Raw genomic sequence first — 18,310 nt, forward strand, 5'->3', positions numbered from 1 at the left:
GAAATCAAGGGACGAGAGTCTGGAGGAAAAGTGGAGAGACACACAGTCCATGGATCACATCAATTAGCCTTAGGTACCTATGATCCTATTACTGGTTCAAAGGTGCTTTTTTGGATAACATTTTGTATTCCAGATGTTTGGTACTGACCAGCGCATACCAGAAAACCCCTAACAAAATCTGCCTGATGTTTTGGAAGCCAATTGTCTTGCTATCACAATCTGTCTTTTGTCAAAGTGTTACAGATCCTTATGCTTGCCCATTTTTCCTGTTTTCAAAGCATCAACTTAAATAACTGACTGTTCATTTGCTGCTAATATACCCCAACTTCGACAGATTTCACTGTGGATGAAGATAATCATTGATTTTTACTCCACCTGTCAGTGATGCTAATGCAATGGGTGATTAGTGTAAATGCGGAGCATCTTAATCCTGCTAAATATGAATGATTACATGAGTGAGATGCTTCTGAAATACAAAAAAACAACAAACAGAACATGAGTGGCGTGACTGAGGGTTCTCACTCTTTACAGCTGTGTCGAAGGATTTGATGAGGGACTTAACAGTGGCTCCAGGTTCTGATGGTGTGCTGCTCCCAATGTCGCTACCAGTTGTCAGCAAACTGCCAGATGCATTCTGGGTCACTGAGATGCCACACCACTGAGGGCTGCTGTCAGAATCTGGCAGGCTTCCTTCATCCACCCGAGACCTGTCAATCAGACGCACACACATACTGTAGATATACAACAAAGCAGAGCAATACTCTGATACATGACTTGATCACATACTACATGTTAAACAGGTTATACAGTGATTTAATATGTACGTATGCACTCCATACAACCTAATGTAGCTTAGAATTATTTAGGCTCCACCCTATATTTAGCATATTGAAAAATGATAGCACCTATATTTGATATGTTTGAAATTTCAGATTTATTTTTCATGCATATAAAAGATTATGCAGGTAGATTCACACAGGTTTTCTGTGTGATTAAGTCAATCGAGCAAAAGCATAGCCTGACTATATATTCATATTAGTGGCGTAGCATTCTACACTGGAAATGGAACATTATATAATCCATAACTTAATTTAAAACAAACAAAAAACAAACATGCTATTCATCCCAGTTCATTTAATAAGGAACATACTGTCTTATATTAACAATTTCCTAGTATTAAGGTAATACACTGCTAGATCATTTCTCTGGTATTTTAGACAGCTGTTAACAGCTACGTGACTGCTACTCTACGGCTATGGGCTATGATATAGATACTGCAGGTGGTTGCAATTGTGTCAAAGGAGGTTGATAAGGTGTTCTCTCCTTTACAGATTCTAGAGTGTGACTGGTGTACACTCTTAAAATAAAGGTGCATTTGGTGTTTTTTTTAAAGGAGAACTCTGTTGTAAAATTGACGTTGGGTGTAGTAAAACATGATAAATAGTACTAACCTTTGTTGAATAGACCACCTCCGTTTTCCCACAGCTTTCCGAGATCCAGTCATTTTGTGCAGTTTTTCCAAACATGCTTTAGAATGGATGATACGAGGCATAATTTACCTCTGCAGATAAATCACATTTTTGCACCACTATCCAGGCTCAAAGTATCTCCACAACTCATTGGTAGAATCCGGAGAGACATTAACAAATTGAAAAGTGCATAAGAAGGGGGCCACGAGTGGTTTAGCAGGCTAAGCGCTGCCACTATGATCAGGGGCCAGTTGTTCAGAGGTAATCTGATCGGATTTTGGTTATCGGATTGGATCAAATCTGGAAAACAGGTTGTTTAAAAGAGAAAGAAGCATTCTGAAATCGGATCAGATCACGTAATCCAATCCTAGTTTGTAAATGGATCAAACCTTCAGTTTCTGTTGTTCAAAACTTTTCAGTAGGATTTGGATAACTTTGATCCAAAAAAACAGGATTACCCTGATCCCAACAAGGGGTAGGATTTCAAGGGGGATTTCAGGAAGTAAATGTGGTAAAACTTTAAAATCAAAGTTTTAAAGTAAAAAAAAATACATTTGTACAATTTAGTGTATATACATTTACTTCTATTTTGCACTTGACCTGTTTAACCGTTACAGTAATAAAGTAGACATTGGCTACCAATTAAGCCTTTTACTATAGTAACGTAAAAATAAAAACAATCTTGACCCCATTAAATAAACCCCCCAAAAGATTTCAATAACAAACAAAAATAATATATTCATTTTTTCATCTACGTCACTGTCATTCATCACTGTATATTAATGTCAAAGAAACATTTATCAGATATGAAGCTGTCAAAAATAATTTCGAACAATTGAAAAGAACACCAGAGTTTGTTCTGGTTCTTCAACAGGCTCAGGTGCATCATGAACATCACAGAGAGGGACATTGCGTCTGGTAGCAACATTGGGCAGGACAATACATGCAAGTGTTATGCTGCATGCTCCCTGTGGTTCGACTCGCAAATAGTTAAGGCATGCAAAGCGTCTCTGCAGAACGCTCAATTGCTCGTATTGTTTTGCAGTAAGCAGTATCTTGTTACTGCAAGAAAAAGAGTCATCAACCCCTGTTGGTTCTTCTATCTGTTTTTTACATAGCTGGTAATCCGGATTAGGTAATCCTGAAAACTGTGTTTCTGGATCAGGTTGATCCAATCCAATATTGCTTTGAAAAACTGCCTTAAAAGTAAGACAGATCACCTGATCCTGGATAGCAAAAAATGTGATTACCAAATCTGGATAATTTTGATCCGGATTACATTTTTTGAACAACTGGCCCCTGAAGATTGCCGAATCCTGTTCATGCAGCTTGTCATCAGAGCTTGCTACCAGAGCCCTGAGAGAGCACAATTGGCCTTGCTCTCTCTGGGTGGGTGTGTGGCGCTCTCTTCCTTCATCACTCCAAAAGGGTGATGTCGATCAGCACAAGGCGTCTGTGAGCTGATGAATCGGAACCGAGTCACTGCGCTTTCCTCTAAGCTACTGATGCTACTCGGCTATGCTGCATCAGCAGCACTTCAAAAAGAGGCGGTGGCTGACTTTACATGTATCAGAGGAGGCATGGCAAGTGTTAGTCTTTACCCTCCTGGTGTTGGGACATCACCAGTGATAGGGTGAGTCCTAATGAGTGGGTTGGGTAATTGGCCTTGTAAATTGGGGAGAAAATGGTAAAAAATTAAAAGTTTTGGGCGCCAGAGATTAGGTTATGCTAAGGGTTGTAAACAGTGGTTTTTAACAAGCTTCTTGTGCACTTTTAAAGTTATTAGTGCCTCGTTTTAAATGTCAGGGCACTCCGGATTCTACCAAGGAGGTGTGGAGCTACTTTGAGCCTGGATAACGGTGTTAAAATGTGATTTATCTTCAGGGACAAAATATGCCCCATATCATCCATTCTAAAGCATGTTTGGACAAACTGCACAAAATTGCTGGATCTCTGAAAGCTGCAGGAGAATGGAGGTGGGTTATTCTACAAAGGTTAGTACTCCTGGTTCTGGAGGCACCTTGCTATGCAGATTTTACTTGTTTCCCTGCTTTAACACAACCACTGACACTCTGAAAGGAACTGTTAATGAACTGATTCATTAAGTTTAGTCAGGGGGCTGGGAGAAGGGAAAGCACTAAATATGTAGGGCAGAGTTAAGAAACACTGATTTCAGTGATGCTTTAAAATAGAATATTTGGTTCAATAAATAAAGAGAAACTTTTGAATGTGAATGTAAAAAGACCATTCAGTTGATGTAGACATTCTTTAGCATTTTGAAGTTTTTTTTTTTTAATTCACACACATCCATTACAAACACATGGTTTATAAAACCTAAATTGATTAATGAGTGACAATATAGGGGATCAGACTGGCCACATTATTTATGCCTATGAGATGAAAAAATATATATAAATAAAATAAATAAGTACATAACTTGTATAAAAGCTCAAATCTCATAATCAGAGCTAAAATCTACAGTTGCATTGCAATGCACATTCACTAATAATAATAATAATAATAATAATAATAATAATGAAGCCACAAACATTTCACTACATTACTGGTACTCAAACCTGGACCAGTACCCTCATGCATTATTACATAATGGACAAGACTTTAATCTGGGGCAGTATTCAAAAAAAGAAAACACTCAAGTCTATGAGTTTGGAACACCTGCTTGCAATTCAGCATTAGACATTAATAAAAACACGATTGTAAGATGCACTGTAATATATCCAGTCTTCCTGAGGTCACATGCTACTGCTGCAATATTATATATTATCTATAATTGCATTCAGAAAACAGACACAAGCTACATCTGTCATCAGACATTATTCCAAAGTGAACATACTCCCAGACAACTTATCAGCAAAATCAACAAACATTTAACACTTGATAAACAATCAGCGTTTTAAACAGTCCCAGGCCATTTGCATAGTTTGGATTCCCGTAAATGGATTCACAGAAACATGGGAAAATACAGGGCAATACCCAGAGGATGCGACCTTAAAGAAACACACACAGACACACACGAAACCATGATAAAATTGTGGTTTATTAACCTCACAGCAACAACAGTCACGATAAAAAGGTGAATCATCAATCATACATTAATAACCATGTGATCAGGAGCAGACAGCATTTTGGTCACGGATGTCCACGTCGTCATTGTAACACACAACATTGGTTTAAACAGTAAATAAATTAAAGCTTCGCGCAGTCACATAATCTCATGGCTTGTACATGGCTTGATTTGAGGCTTTAAACCTGACTGATCATGTTAATGTTTTTCTGGTAAGATTTATATCCTGAAGTTTTCGTTTCAGCATGTGCCAGTAAATCAGAACGGAGTGGCGTCTGATCTTGAGCATGATGGGTACTGGCGATAGAAACCTGAGATTTGCGAAATGGCAGTAAAGGATCTGTGTGAGGATCTCTGAATGGCTCTTATGTGTTAACATTCAAAAATGTGAAAGACAAGATTTCATACTGAAATACTTCAACAAATAAAACATCATTGAAATGTCATTTAAAGGTTTTGTTTAAAACTTCCACAGATTGAAATGGAGAGAAAAGGCTAGAATTAGACATGTTTAAGTGTTTAAGACCTAATCTTCATATTTTCTTACAGTTGTAACATGACAAATTATTATAAACACTTAACCCTTTGAGGTATAATGGTCATTGTTAGGAAAACATCAGTAAATCTGACATTTGAAAATAAATTCTCTGTGTGCCTGAAAGGGTTAAGGATTAAATGTCTTCGGTAGACTTAGAATCATCACTTTAGGTCTCAACAGAATTTGTCAGAAGGAATAAATGTATTTACATTTATTAATATACTACAATAATATTATGATGTTGGTGCCATCTAGTGGTGTTTTTCTAATAACAGCTAAATTTGCTAAACAGCCACATCCCCTAAAGGACGTTTTTTAAAGAACATTTATAATTAAAGGGAACAACAGTGTTTTTCTGGACGGCTCAAAATCTAACTAAAAACTGATTTAGATCTGAAAAAAGACAAAAAAAAAACAACAACATAAAATTAAGACCACAAGGCACATCCTTGTTGATGTAAACATTCTGAAAGAACAGTACACTCGTTGAAACCACAAACCAAATCAAACCGTAGATCTATTTGGGTTAATATTTACAGCAACCCTTAAACTTAAATTGATCAAATTGTGTGTAAATCATATTAAAATCAAGCTGTTAATTAAGTCTTCCAAACTGATAAATACAGACTGTTAAAACAAAGCTAAAAAAAAGTGCTGGTTTGGTAACAGTTTCCTGCTCAGAAACGTTGTCTTTCTGTCAATATAAGGCAATATAATATAGCATCAGTTTAAGCACTGGAAAGAAAAACAGGAACAGTGTTCATCAGGAAAAACACACCAGTGAAACAGTGGAACACTGTATGCTTGTTCTTTTTTTCTCTTTAGGTTCAGTTCCCCACCGTCCCTTCCCAAAATAAACATTTCAAATGTGCAGAAAATATCACGTATTTACAGTTTTGCTCAAGCCAAAGCCACATTATAACACAAGAGAAGTGCATTAGTTATTAACTAGCAACTAGAACAGGATGGAGAATCTGATACTGGAGTGCTGGATTCCTGCACAGTTCACTGAGTTCCCTGCTTTTAAAAGCTTAAATCATATTTATTTTCATTAATAGCTGAACTGTGTTATTTTGAAGAAATGAATCATACCAGTCCTGCTTACATTTTTTATAAACCTTTCCTAACCTTTTAAGAAAAATTGCTTTTATTGTGGTCATTATACAGGTTCTCTCAGGTTCTACTGTGTTCTATTATAGGTGAGGATAATGTTTCTTTGTATTTTGGTACGCAGACACATCACAATATGCAAATCAGCCAATCAATAATACCGCCTCCCCACCTCCGCTGACATCCAACAATCTGCATCTCCCCGCCGCTATCAGAGGAACACTGCTGCTGCTGCAGCTCAGCCAATCAGCTCTCCCTCCTGCCCTGCCTCTAAACCCATACATCACCCAATGCCCCTCCCAAACTACTCCTCTCATTTTTTTTTTTTTAGCATTTTTTTAGCATTTTTTTTTAGCATTTTTCAAATTTGAGCTGAGGGTGGAGTCAGCAAAAATCAGGCTGTTTAGTGAATCTTTAACAGACCAAATAAACCTGATGAGCATTAAAAGCTCAATCACAACATCTGCTTTCTAGGCTGCATTCTAGACTGGCTCCATTTCTACATTATTAAAGGCTGATGCAAAGTTAAGCATCCTTCATACAGAGCTGAGAAATTCTAAAGTAATTTAAAGAAACCAACCCTTCCAACCCTTAGTTACCCACAATTCACTGTGCACATCCAAAATAAGGGCAGAATAAGAAAAAACTGCACTACAAAAATTGGACAAAAGTGCCGGGAAGCAAAGACTCTTGAGCAGAGTTTGTTTCAAGATGTTTTTTCACATTTTTTTCTTCATCATCTCTGCGCATAAATGAAAAGGCACACAAGTTTTGTGCCTCAGTGTAATCATGTGACTTCACAGTCTTCACAGCACAGTCCTACCTCGACTGTGGCCTAGACTTTAAAATGCAGCTTATTGTGCAGAAATCCAGCAACTCCAGGACTGAAATTGTCTACTGTTGAACTAGTGTAGCTAATAGCTATTATCTTTAAAAGGGATATTCCAGCATTTTTACATCTACATTTTATGTGCTCTAATATATATATATATATATATATATATATATATATATATATATATATAGTTCCATACTAAGTTCCAGAACCCTGGTGGGCTGAAAAATAACAGTATTTATTACTACTACTGGTATATACTTTGTAATTCTTAATTTTGTCATTTTAAAACATCAATTTCTGTTATAAATATTGGTGTGGCCACCCTAAACCCACTTAACAGGTTATCTGTAATGTCATACAATAGCTATCTCAGCACAAGCTGCAAAGAAAGCAAGCTAAACAGACAATATCCTATAATACAGGAGAGAGTGATAGCACCATCCACATAAAGAGTCTTAGACAAAACACTGCAGAAACAGTAGAGTGGACAATTACTACAGTTTCTACTACAGTGACTAGTAGCTTCTAATATAGTAAATAATATTGTCACTGTCAGACAAAAACGCTTGTATCTCCAAAATAGCAAATTTACAGGATGGAAGAAACACCCTCTTTAAAATTCACAGAAGTCAATAGTTGGAGTTATGGAATAACTTCATTTTGGGAGATGGAACAAGCCCTATATAAACCCTCACTATCTCCTCCCCCTCCACCTCCCCATCTCCCCCTCTTTTCTCCTTCATCACTCCTGCAGGGGAGGCTTTGGCTTTACACACCCAACTATGAAATGTCCCTGAAATCCACCCCAACTACTCCTGAGTTTGCCTCCCTGCTCCAGCCTCCAGGGTGTAGACATACTAGCAAAAACGTATGTGTTAAAACTGAAAAAAAAAAAAAAAAAGATTTTTAAGGCATTTACAATCTAATTGGTAACCATTAATAAACTAATTGTAATGCATTTATAAACCCTTTATAAAGTTAGTCTTATTTTAAAGTGGTACCAAAAGATTTCTAACGAAGCATTTCTAATGGTCAATTTTCATCATAAAATGTCAGATTTACATTTTGTCAGAAAATGAAGAAGAAAAAAAAACTAAATTTGAGATTGTACTGTTTGTGTGAAAGCACCAATTAGTATCATTATCTCATACATTAACTATATTCTGTGATTTGAATCTGCGGGTTTTCCATTCAATTCTATGTACAGTGAACGAAAAATGCAGGAATATCCTTTAACTGTTTAGATAAATACATAACATATCTGAGCAAATTAAGAAGAGATATTCACATATGAGTGATAGAACATTTAAAATCCAGCTCTTGTAAATAAATAAGCCACAATTACATATTTTGCAGGAAATTCTATAGTCAGTATTTACAGCTCTGGAAAAAATGAAGAGAGCACTTTAGTTTCTGAATCAGTTTGTCTGATTTTGCTATTTATAGGTATATGTTTGAGTAAAATGGACATTTTAATTCCATAAACTACAGACATATTTCTCCCAACTTCCAAATAAAAAAATTGTCATTCAGAGCATTTATTAGCAGAAAATGAGAAATGGCTGAAATAACGAAGAAAGAAAACAAGTTCATATTCATTAAGTTTTAAGAGTTCAGAAATCAATATTTGGTGGAATAACCCTGGTTTTTAATCACAGTTTTCAAGAATCTTGGCATGTTCTCCTCCACCAGTGTTACACACTGCTTTTGGATAACTTTATGCCTTTACTCCTGGTACAAAAATACAAGCTGTTTAGCTTGGTTTGATGGCTTGTGATCATCCATCTTCCTCTTGATTATATTCCAAAGGTTTTCAATTTGGTAAAATAAAAAAAACTCATCATTTTTAAGTGGTCTCTTATTTTTTTCCACAGCTGTATGTTATATATGATTACGGCTGAGCATGTTAACAATATATCTTTTTTCCAATAATAACACTTGCACACATAAATCTGTGTTGTTGTAATACTGCCTTTCGAGCATCTGATTCATGTAACAGATATTCATGTAACATATTCTCTATCGGCCCTCCACCGCAGTCTTGTTGTTTTCGAATGCTGCTCCAGCTGTGATTCTGAAACACAAAGGAGACAAACGTGTCTGTGTGAACAGGTTTCGCCATATTTCACCACCCTGTTAATAAAACAGCAAGCCTTATATGTTTTTATTTTGTCTACGGAGGTCCACTTCATTATCACTTCAACAAGCTTCACTTATGAAATGCACTTCATAAACAAAAATCTCGTCATGCATGTCTAAGATGCATCTAGAAAGAAGTCAGTTCTCGGAAACAGATCGTTCGACCTTTGACTGGTTAAGTGAATCCTTGTCTACGGCACAGGTCTTCATGTCAAAGAGGAGGAGTCGACTGTTTTCAAGTTCAAGCTTTTTAGAAAAGCTTGAGACATGTTTATTTCACGCCAGAAAGGGGGCAGCGATCACAACAAACAGCAGGTGGCGCCAAATGCAAGCGTTAATTTATAAAGGGGGGAAAAAAACAAACCATGCCAGAACCAGGCAAAGCAGAAAACAAGGCCTCTGTTAAAAGTAAATGACAAAAAGCCACAGCCAATCAGATGTTAGGATCATCCCAAGCAGAGGTGGTTTTGGTGGGGGAAGAAGATTAGGACACACACACTTTTAAAGGAATAATCCAGAATTTTTCAACAAAATATCTTTCTCTATTTATTTCTAGCTCTCAAAAAAAAAAGAAGATGAAAATGACTGACTCACAACACACTTATAACAGAAGCTAATGAACATAAGCTAAGGCAGTATCCATTAGCTTTTATTATAACTAACACTACAGATTATACACTACAGAGATAATACAGTTAAAAAGCTCTGAAATATTCCTTTAAACACAGCAACTCTTCACTCTGCTAGTTTCATCCATTCATTACTCTCATTCTGTGTGATAGCTCAGCTGATGCTAGCGGTACACTCACCTGGCTGTAATATAAAGGAGGCCGCGTCTGAGGAAAATCCTTTAGAGAGCGACCCCAAGGAGCGTCTTAGGAAAAGGGGATAGCAAGGTACGCTGGCTAGTCCGTTTGTGCACAGTAGAGAGATTCGAATAAAGGCGTGTGCAGATCTTTAATGATCTGGCAACCCAAAGGCACTACTTACAACTGCTCTATTGTTTTATTATAGGAAGCTATTAACTACACCTTTTATCAGATACAGCTGTTTTGACTTTAGCAGTGGATATAAACACACTGAACTCACTTTACAGCTAAGACATGCTTGCATTTGCCTCCTCTGATACATGTGAAATCAGCTACCACCTCTTTTCAAACTGTTGCTGATGCGACATTGCCGAGTAGCATCACAGCGCGCTCTGAGGAAAACGCAGCGACTTGGTTCAGATACATCAGCTCACAGACGCCTTGTGCTGATCGACATCACCCGTTGAGTGATGTGATGTGATGTGGAGTGCCATCTACCCACCCAGAGAGAGAGCAAGGCCAATTGTGCTCTCTCAGGGCTCCGGCAGCTGAAGGTAAGCTGCATGATCTGGATTCAACCTGGTGATCTCCCAATCATAGTGGCAGAGCTTGGCCCACTGGAACACTTGGTGCAATTAAATTGAATTAAGATGTGATTTTTGAGTCTCCGATCACAATCACTGTCCCTGACTATAATACATACTGCAGTAAGTATGCAATACATACCATGACCTTTGACATGTCAGTGTACTTTTGCTCCAATTAGCAATATGTATCCTACAGTCCTAAATCATCACAAACTGGCTTCATATGACAAAGGTGTTCCACTTTCTCAGTCAGACTTGCTTATGTTGTTTCTGACACTGTATGACACAATTTTGTCTATAAAAATAAACAAAAGCACAGGTTAAAACAGTTTCAGGTGTTAACATATGGCCTGATTCTTGTGTGTGGTCAGTTTAATAAACAACAGTGTGTCCTACAGTATCAGAAAACACACAGGAAATCTATTTGACACAACTTGCCACAGTGGGTAAGGCAAGTATTTAAATTATTTAGGCGTGCAGTCTACATGAGGCTAACACTAAGCATGTCTATTCTGATTAAACTGTCAGTAATACTGTTATTTTAAATTCATTTCCAAAATCAAAGATGCATTTCTCAAATACTGATCAAGCATAAGTAGCTGCCATAACCCTGGAAAAAAATATCACAATTATTATAAATGAACCTCACGATCAGTATTTAACAAATGACTGCACTCATTCCAACAGAAAAGCTACTGAAGGTCAGAGAAAGGTGTGGTGTGTGGTGGAGAAACGGTGGAAAAGCTTCTGCTAAGCAGACTCATGCAGGAGGACTGACACACAGAGAGAACAGCCAACATCCTGGAACAGGGAACTTCACACACCAGGATACAGGACACTTAACAGTGCAGGTAAAAGTGTAGCTAAATCTAAGTCTGCTAAGGCTGGTATGCTATAGACTCCTAGATTAAACCTAACCGTAGGCCCAATCCCATTTCTCTTGTGTACCCTTACCCCTTGTTTTTGGGAGAAATCCTCCCCTAAAAATTGGGACATCCCTTTAAAAACATGCTGATGTAAAAGGAGTGGAGCACTAAAGCTCAGCAACCTAGCTGCTGGTTAACTGGTTAACTTGAGGGCATCATATGTCTTAAAAAAGAGGGTACGTGGAGCAGCAATTTTATTATTATTGTCAATTCTTTAATTCCACTGTGATGGGGAGCTGAAGTCAAATTTTATTTCATAGTATTTGTAATGAACCTTGTGGTCCCTGTTATAGATTAATAAAAGATACCTGTAAAGGAACATATCTTATGTTGATGATCAGATATTTTAAACCAACATCTTTTTTATTCATATTACTTATTTATTATTACAAATTCTAACTACTTCGGTTGTTCAGTCCAGTCCAATTTGATGAAGGTATGCTGTTCACAACTTATCTGTCCATTTCTAGTCTATTCTATGCTGTGTATGTGTATGTTTTAATAATGCATGTGTGATTGAATCAGCCGTTGTAAACTGGAATAAAGTGCAGAAGTGAGAGAAGGAAAGACAGGGCTTTGCAGCAACTGCACATTAAAAGAAAAAGAAAAACAGAGACAAAAAGAAAACAGGAGAGAGCAGAGGACAAACCGAAGCAGTACTGTGGGCGAGGCATTGCTTCATCATCAGAGTTTACCAGAAATCTCTAAACCTATAAGCCATTAAACCCCATGACTGGGTTTGAATAGATTTCAATAGGTATTAAAATATTATCCTGCCAATGCAATCTGAGATTTAATGTGTGCAAAATAAATAGGATAGATGAGAAAATCTGAATAAAGTGAACTACTCTCAAGTTTGTTACATTAAGTGAAACACAGTTCTCTGCAGAGATGGAATATTGTAGATGTTAGCACATATTTAATCAAACATCTATGATTAAAACATTTATGACAGCTACAATTGTGTAAAAGGTGGGAATGACACAGCTAGCATAGAGTTTTGATATGGAATAGTAGTACTACCTAATAGAACAAAATGCCTAAAGACAGCTGCTACTGCTGTTTTCAACAGTAGATGAGTTTAAAAATGAAAATATGTTGTGTTATCAGTAGAAATGATCAACAATAATTATTTTAGCAATAAATATTACCAATGTCACTCTCTTAGATCATTTAATAAAGAAAAACTATGTACTGAATACTGCTAACTGGTGATCCAAACATAGCACTTCAGTATATCAAAAACTATCAAGAGCCCATAATAACATACGTGTCAGACTCTTTAAAAGCTGTGTAAAGTTCCTTACAACATTTACAGCACTCTGTCCTTCAGCTGCATCTCAAAAAAATTGGAATATCATTGAAAAGTTACTTCATTTCAGTAATTCAGTTCAAAATGTGAAACTCAAATATTATATAGATGTATTACACACAGAACAATACAATATTATATAAGACCTATTGGTACTTTTGTCAGTGTGTCCTGCTGGAAAATGAAATCTGCATCTCCATAAAAGTTGTCAGCTGAGGGAAGCATGAAGTGCTGTAAAATCTCCTGGTAGAAGCTGCGCTGATATTCTTATAACTTTTCAATGATATTCAATTTTTTTTAGATGCACCCGTGTACTAAACCTCCTGAAAGCATCAATACAGGACAGTGTGTCAATGTTTGATCATTAATCTGACCTTATCTGCAGAATGTAGGAGCGCTGGGTCAGTGCCAGAAATAAAAACAGCTACTGTCAACCTGTATTGTCTATTTCTAAAACATTTAAACATTCAAATACTTTAATGAACATGATTTTGACACGGTTTATAAAACAAACCTTTAAACACTGTTCTTAAATTGTTGTGTCATTTATATGACATCAGGATTTTAACCTTAAAATATATAAAGTCACGTTCCTACAATAAGAAAAACACATGAATGAGCTGCTCAATACATTTTTCTGATTCATTTTGAATCAGAAATTAGTCTGGGCTCGTATGATTTAAGATAAGAGAGATAGGATAATCCTTTATTTATCCTTGGTTATTTTCTTTTCTGGCAGAATTACATCACTTGTTACACAACAGCGTTTTAAGCCTCCACCTTAAATTCCAGATTAAAGCTAATAAGCAAATTTTGGAGGGAAAGGAGAACTACTACTTTATGTGATAGTAAGTTTCTTTGGAACAGGGCAACAGAGAGGTGTGGCTTGACACTGGTGCTCCAGAGAACTGAGGACTGATGTTGAGTGGTGTCCCCTGCTGTTTGGGAGTGGTACTGTACCTGGCCCCCTGGATCTGCTCCAGCTCCGAGGCCAGTCTGGCACTGCGCTCCTGCTCCTCCTGCAGCCGCCTCCGCAGCATTCGCACCTCCTGCTGCGATTCCACTTTTATATCATTCGCCACAACCACTGCTGTCTGTAGGTCAGCCTGGAAACGCCGCCACTCTTCAGTCTCTTCCTGAACACAGACAAACACATGCACACACACACACAGAGCAAAACAATCAGACCTGGGCAGATTACCAATGTGGTGTACCAGGGGAAATGTCCCGCCTGAAACCCAAAACCATGTGGTCATGGTTTTGTCATTTACAGTTATGTAGAGATTAATGAGGAATGACAGGGAAAATTGCAGTCATACCTGAAGCTATTTAGGGAAAATGTACCGTGATACATTCCATGTTTTCAGCACTATGCCATCATCCCACACTGACTTGATTGAACCTGACACTTTCTATCAAAAGCCCCAAGGGTTGTTTACTTGCAATGAATAGTTTATAGAAAATGGGGGAAAAAATCTTCAAGGATATCTTACCTTTATCTGTTTGCTCATGGCTCTCATCTGCTTGTCCTGCTCAACCTTTTGATCGTCCAGCCTCTTGATTTGATCTGAAAAAGAGAAGCCAAATGAAACCGTGCATGAGAATGATACATTCACTTCAAATTCCTTTGAACATAAACTGAAAAATACAGTGAGGAGTAAACTAAAGCCCATTTCACTCCTTGGTCCTATCACTTGGCACAGCCCCTCTGTTTTGCATTTGCATGTCTAGGGGTAGAGTGTCCCGATTTTTGATAGGTTGGAGAGGTTGGGGTTAGGGTTGGGGTTGGGGTTGGGGTTAGGGCTTCATGACATTTTCAACTCTGATTTTTTAGAGGCACACTCAAAACAGAGGGTTGGGAATCACTGGCAATCACAAATTACAGGATTTTCCTTGTTTAAAATTACAATAACCAATATATTACTATATGTTATGGTGTAATTTAAATGTTTTATAGCCATTTTCTTGATAACAAGCACAAAAAAGCTAGTAGTTTGTCTCTACTGTCACCTTAAATGGCACAACAGACAGCAGAGAATTCAGCATTTATGGTTAAATGGGAAAAAAACTATTTTAAAAAGCTAGTAAAGGCTAATTTTAGCTCTGCATTACAAATAAATTAAGGAATGGACTATAACAAGTAATTGTTGCACAATCTGTCCCATTTCTGAAGACATATAATTCCTAAATTTAACTAGTGAACCTTTACCACTAAACTGCTATCACATTAGCCTGGCAGGCTTGTTTAACTTCTTAGGGGGAGGATTTCACTCTGTTCCAAGGGTTTAGGGGTACAAAAATATACAATAAGGCTCCTAAGCCTAAGGCTTTAATACACCACCTACAGCTCAAACAAGGAGCAGAAATAAATAGACATATAAAGACTGTAGCCAGTAAAACATGTACAGTTTACAATTCATAACTGACCAAAATAATAAAGAGTACATGCATTCATTTGCTGGGAGGGAGAGTCAGAGAGAGAGAGAGAGAGAGAGAAAGAGAGAGAGAGATGGGGGCATGGCTTGTAAACGATCCCTGTATTAAGTGGATTGTGAGAGAAATGGAGTGGGAGAGATTAGAGCGACACAGCTCAGTTATATCAGTCCACCCAGGCTGCCGTGTCCAATCCCCTACAATGGGTCTGTGCCACTTTGTGTATATCTTTGGGCTGCCGTACACAAGCCGTTTATAGCAGCTGCTTCAGTGTGTTAATGGCTGAGAACTGTTCAGCTGATCGCTCAGCGAAACTCTGGGTCACTCTGTGAGTTACATAAACCCACCAAAGAAAGGCAAACAGTGCTTTCAACTTTGGTTATATTCTGAAGAACTGTGGGTGCAACTGCTTGGATAAAAAAACAGATCAGCAAGAACATTAACAGCACCTCCTTGTGTGTCTACACTAAATGTTTATGTTTCTGCTCTACTCTTTTTATTAAAGACTTACATTACTCCTTTTGTCTGTTCTATAATGGTCAGAAATCAATATTTGGTGGAATAACCCAAATATTCATTCATATTCATGCACCTTGGCATGTTCTCCTCCACCAGTCTTACACACTGCTTTTGGATAACTTTATTTCACTCCTGGTGCACAAATTCAAGTAATTCAGCTTGGTTTGATGGCTTGTGATCATCCATCTTCCTCTTGATTATGTTCCAGTGGTTTGTTATTTGGTAAAAAAAAAAAAAAAAAAAACTCATAGGCTAATTTTTTTCCCAGACCTGAATGTCAATGATCACCATACTGCACCCCTTCTCTTCTCTCTTTTGATGAACAGACATAACGGAGAGAGGAATGAAGAATGTGTTGGAGAACTAGGCAGTAGTAGAGTGGAAAAACGTCACGACAGGAAACAGAAGCTGAGAGATAGAAATGTCCACAATGTTTGTCCTCCTCCCAAACTAAATACATTCAGTTTCTGTCTGTTTTTTACTTACAATACTACGCTAAGCAGCTCCAGAGTCTTAACCGTAAGATGGCAGAGAGGAAACGGCTATGTTGTCAGTTATACAAGCCAGCGAAGTGTTGCGAAAATATAGAAAGAGGGTTGTACATTTTTTATAAGGTTCCTCCACAGACAGAGAGAGAGAGACAGCGAGAGATGGTCATCGTAATGGTCTTACTCTCCAAGTCCAGGATGGTCTGGTTGGTGTGAAGTCTGACAGCCCGCTGCTGTTCCACTTGGTCCTCCAGCTCGAAGATGGTCTCCTTCAGGTCCTTGATCTGGTTCTCTCCTTCCCTGCTCTTCTCCTCTAAAGCAAGCAGGCTGGATTTGTGGTCCTGCTCCTGCTTCTCTAATCTGTCCTGATGTTGCTGCCGCTCTTCCTCAGCCTGCAATCAAAGAACACACAGTAATGCACACTTCATTATAACAAAAAAAACACACTAGGACGAGGACAAGGACCAGTCTCCACAGTATCTGAAAGCTTGCATGAAGCACATCTACAACGGACTGTATTAAAAATTCATATTTAAAGAGAAAACTGCAGCAATGTGACTAGCATTAAAGCTGTTTCAGATGATGGGGACTTTGCATGATAGTTACGGAAAATGACTGACCTGATACCAAGATTCACCAAAGCTCCCACAGGCCTCTCATTCATCACCACTGGAGTGGCTTACTGACAGCCATGCTTAATTACGATTAATCACAATTTATTACACAATTAAAGACTGTCCCTCATTTACTTTGAACAGCAGGACACAATGAGAATGCACACACATTAACTGTCCAAAGTAATGGCTAACCTGAAATTTATTTTAATAATAGTTACGCGGATGATAAAAAGTGGACAATTCTGATATCCAACAGTATCACACAGTTCTACTAAAGACATATTTGAGAAGACTAAGTTATCCTGAAAATAACAACATCTGGCAGGTATGACTGCATCTACTGTATAAATACTTTGGAATAGTACTGGGTGATTATGGTCTAAAAAAATGTTAGATTTTTTCACAAAAAAAATTGATTTTCAATTATAACAGATGTTTTTCCCCTTCTAAAAATCTTATTACAGATGACAAAGAAATAGTTCAAAATTATGCGCGCGTTAGTCTGTGGGCGCCGGTAACCAAGGTAAGGCAGATAAACACTTCAGAAATGAGTAGTGCTTTCGAATATTTTAGATTATGAAAAACAAATCCCTGTATGTAAAATCACAATTACTCCATTTTGGAAATCGCATTAAAACTGTCATTTGAATTAACTGGATTAATTGTGAAAATCGCCCAGCACTACTTTGGAACCTTAGGCTTATGAAGTTATGACAAACTATTCAACAGTGTTATTTAAATCATGCATTACTGATTGCTGTTACTGAACTGTGAATGATCAAACAGCAATGTTAAGTTATTCTGTATTCTGTTTATTTTTAATGTAAAAGTTAGACATGCTGCTGTGTTCCTGTGTGTGTAACAAGCAGGGGTGTATGCACCTGGAGCAGCTGCGTTGCCAAGATAACAATGACCATCTGATGGTTGGCTGTAGTCAGGGTTTGAATCAGTTGGTTTTGCACTTCCAACATAACAATACTTATTTAATATTTAAACTGTTTGTGGGGTGTAAGATAGCAATGAGCATCTTGATGAGCCTTGTGCAGTGTGTAAGACAGGGTCAATTTTCTCATTTATTTGTATACATAAATATTGTATCCTACCAAAAAGGTGCATCGCTGTTCAGCAGCTTTATTAGCTTCTGATAATTAGCTTTAGTTTTTTTTTTTTTACTTCTCATTATTTCTGTTAGTTAAGACAATGATTGGTAATAACATAACCTGCCTAACCTGCCTAAGAGATGCCATTGTGATATATGTGACCCTGTAAAAGATGTTGAATGTTCCTCACAATACTTTGTCCTTCTCTCTCACTCAGGAAGTTCATAAGTGCTATATATTGAACATCCTGCATGCATCACAGAACAGTTTAAGAGTGTGTGTACATGTGACCTATTTAAAAAAAAACAGCAGTGAGCTTGGCAATGTGCTATGTTCAGAA

At 37.5% G+C, this 18,310-nt stretch overlaps 2 protein-coding genes across 12 annotated transcripts in view; one reads left to right on the plus strand and one right to left on the minus strand.

Annotated features, from left to right (window-relative positions):
- zswim7 (zinc finger, SWIM-type containing 7) overlaps nt 1–8,895 on the plus strand; it is a 161,581-nt gene extending 152,686 nt beyond the window's left edge. For all 3 annotated transcript variants that reach the window (XR_007438393.1, XR_007438404.1, XR_007438397.1), the window contains one exon: nt 8,850–8,895. The gene's annotated coding sequence lies outside the window, so the exon portion shown is untranslated. The remainder of the gene's footprint in view (nt 1–8,849) is intronic.
- specc1 (sperm antigen with calponin homology and coiled-coil domains 1) overlaps nt 1–18,310 on the minus strand; it is a 205,231-nt gene that overhangs the window by 77,382 nt on the left and 109,539 nt on the right. For 8 of the 9 annotated variants that reach the window (XM_049476111.1, XM_022665301.2, XM_022665303.2 and 5 more), the window contains 4 exons: nt 16,438–16,645; nt 14,307–14,380; nt 13,774–13,949; nt 523–707 (listed from right to left, as the gene is read on the minus strand). In XM_049476111.1, the coding sequence (XP_049332068.1) occupies nt 523–707; nt 13,774–13,949; nt 14,307–14,380; nt 16,438–16,645 (643 nt within the window). Of the gene's footprint in view, nt 1–522; nt 708–4,509; nt 9,115–13,773; nt 13,950–14,306; nt 14,381–16,437; nt 16,646–18,310 lie in introns of those variants that run through there. The other variant, XM_007260385.3, reaches the window with a different exon arrangement.

Source organism: Astyanax mexicanus, chromosome 1, assembly GCF_023375975.1.
Source record: "Astyanax mexicanus isolate ESR-SI-001 chromosome 1, AstMex3_surface, whole genome shotgun sequence".
NCBI lineage: Eukaryota > Metazoa > Chordata > Actinopteri > Characiformes > Acestrorhamphidae > Astyanax > Astyanax mexicanus.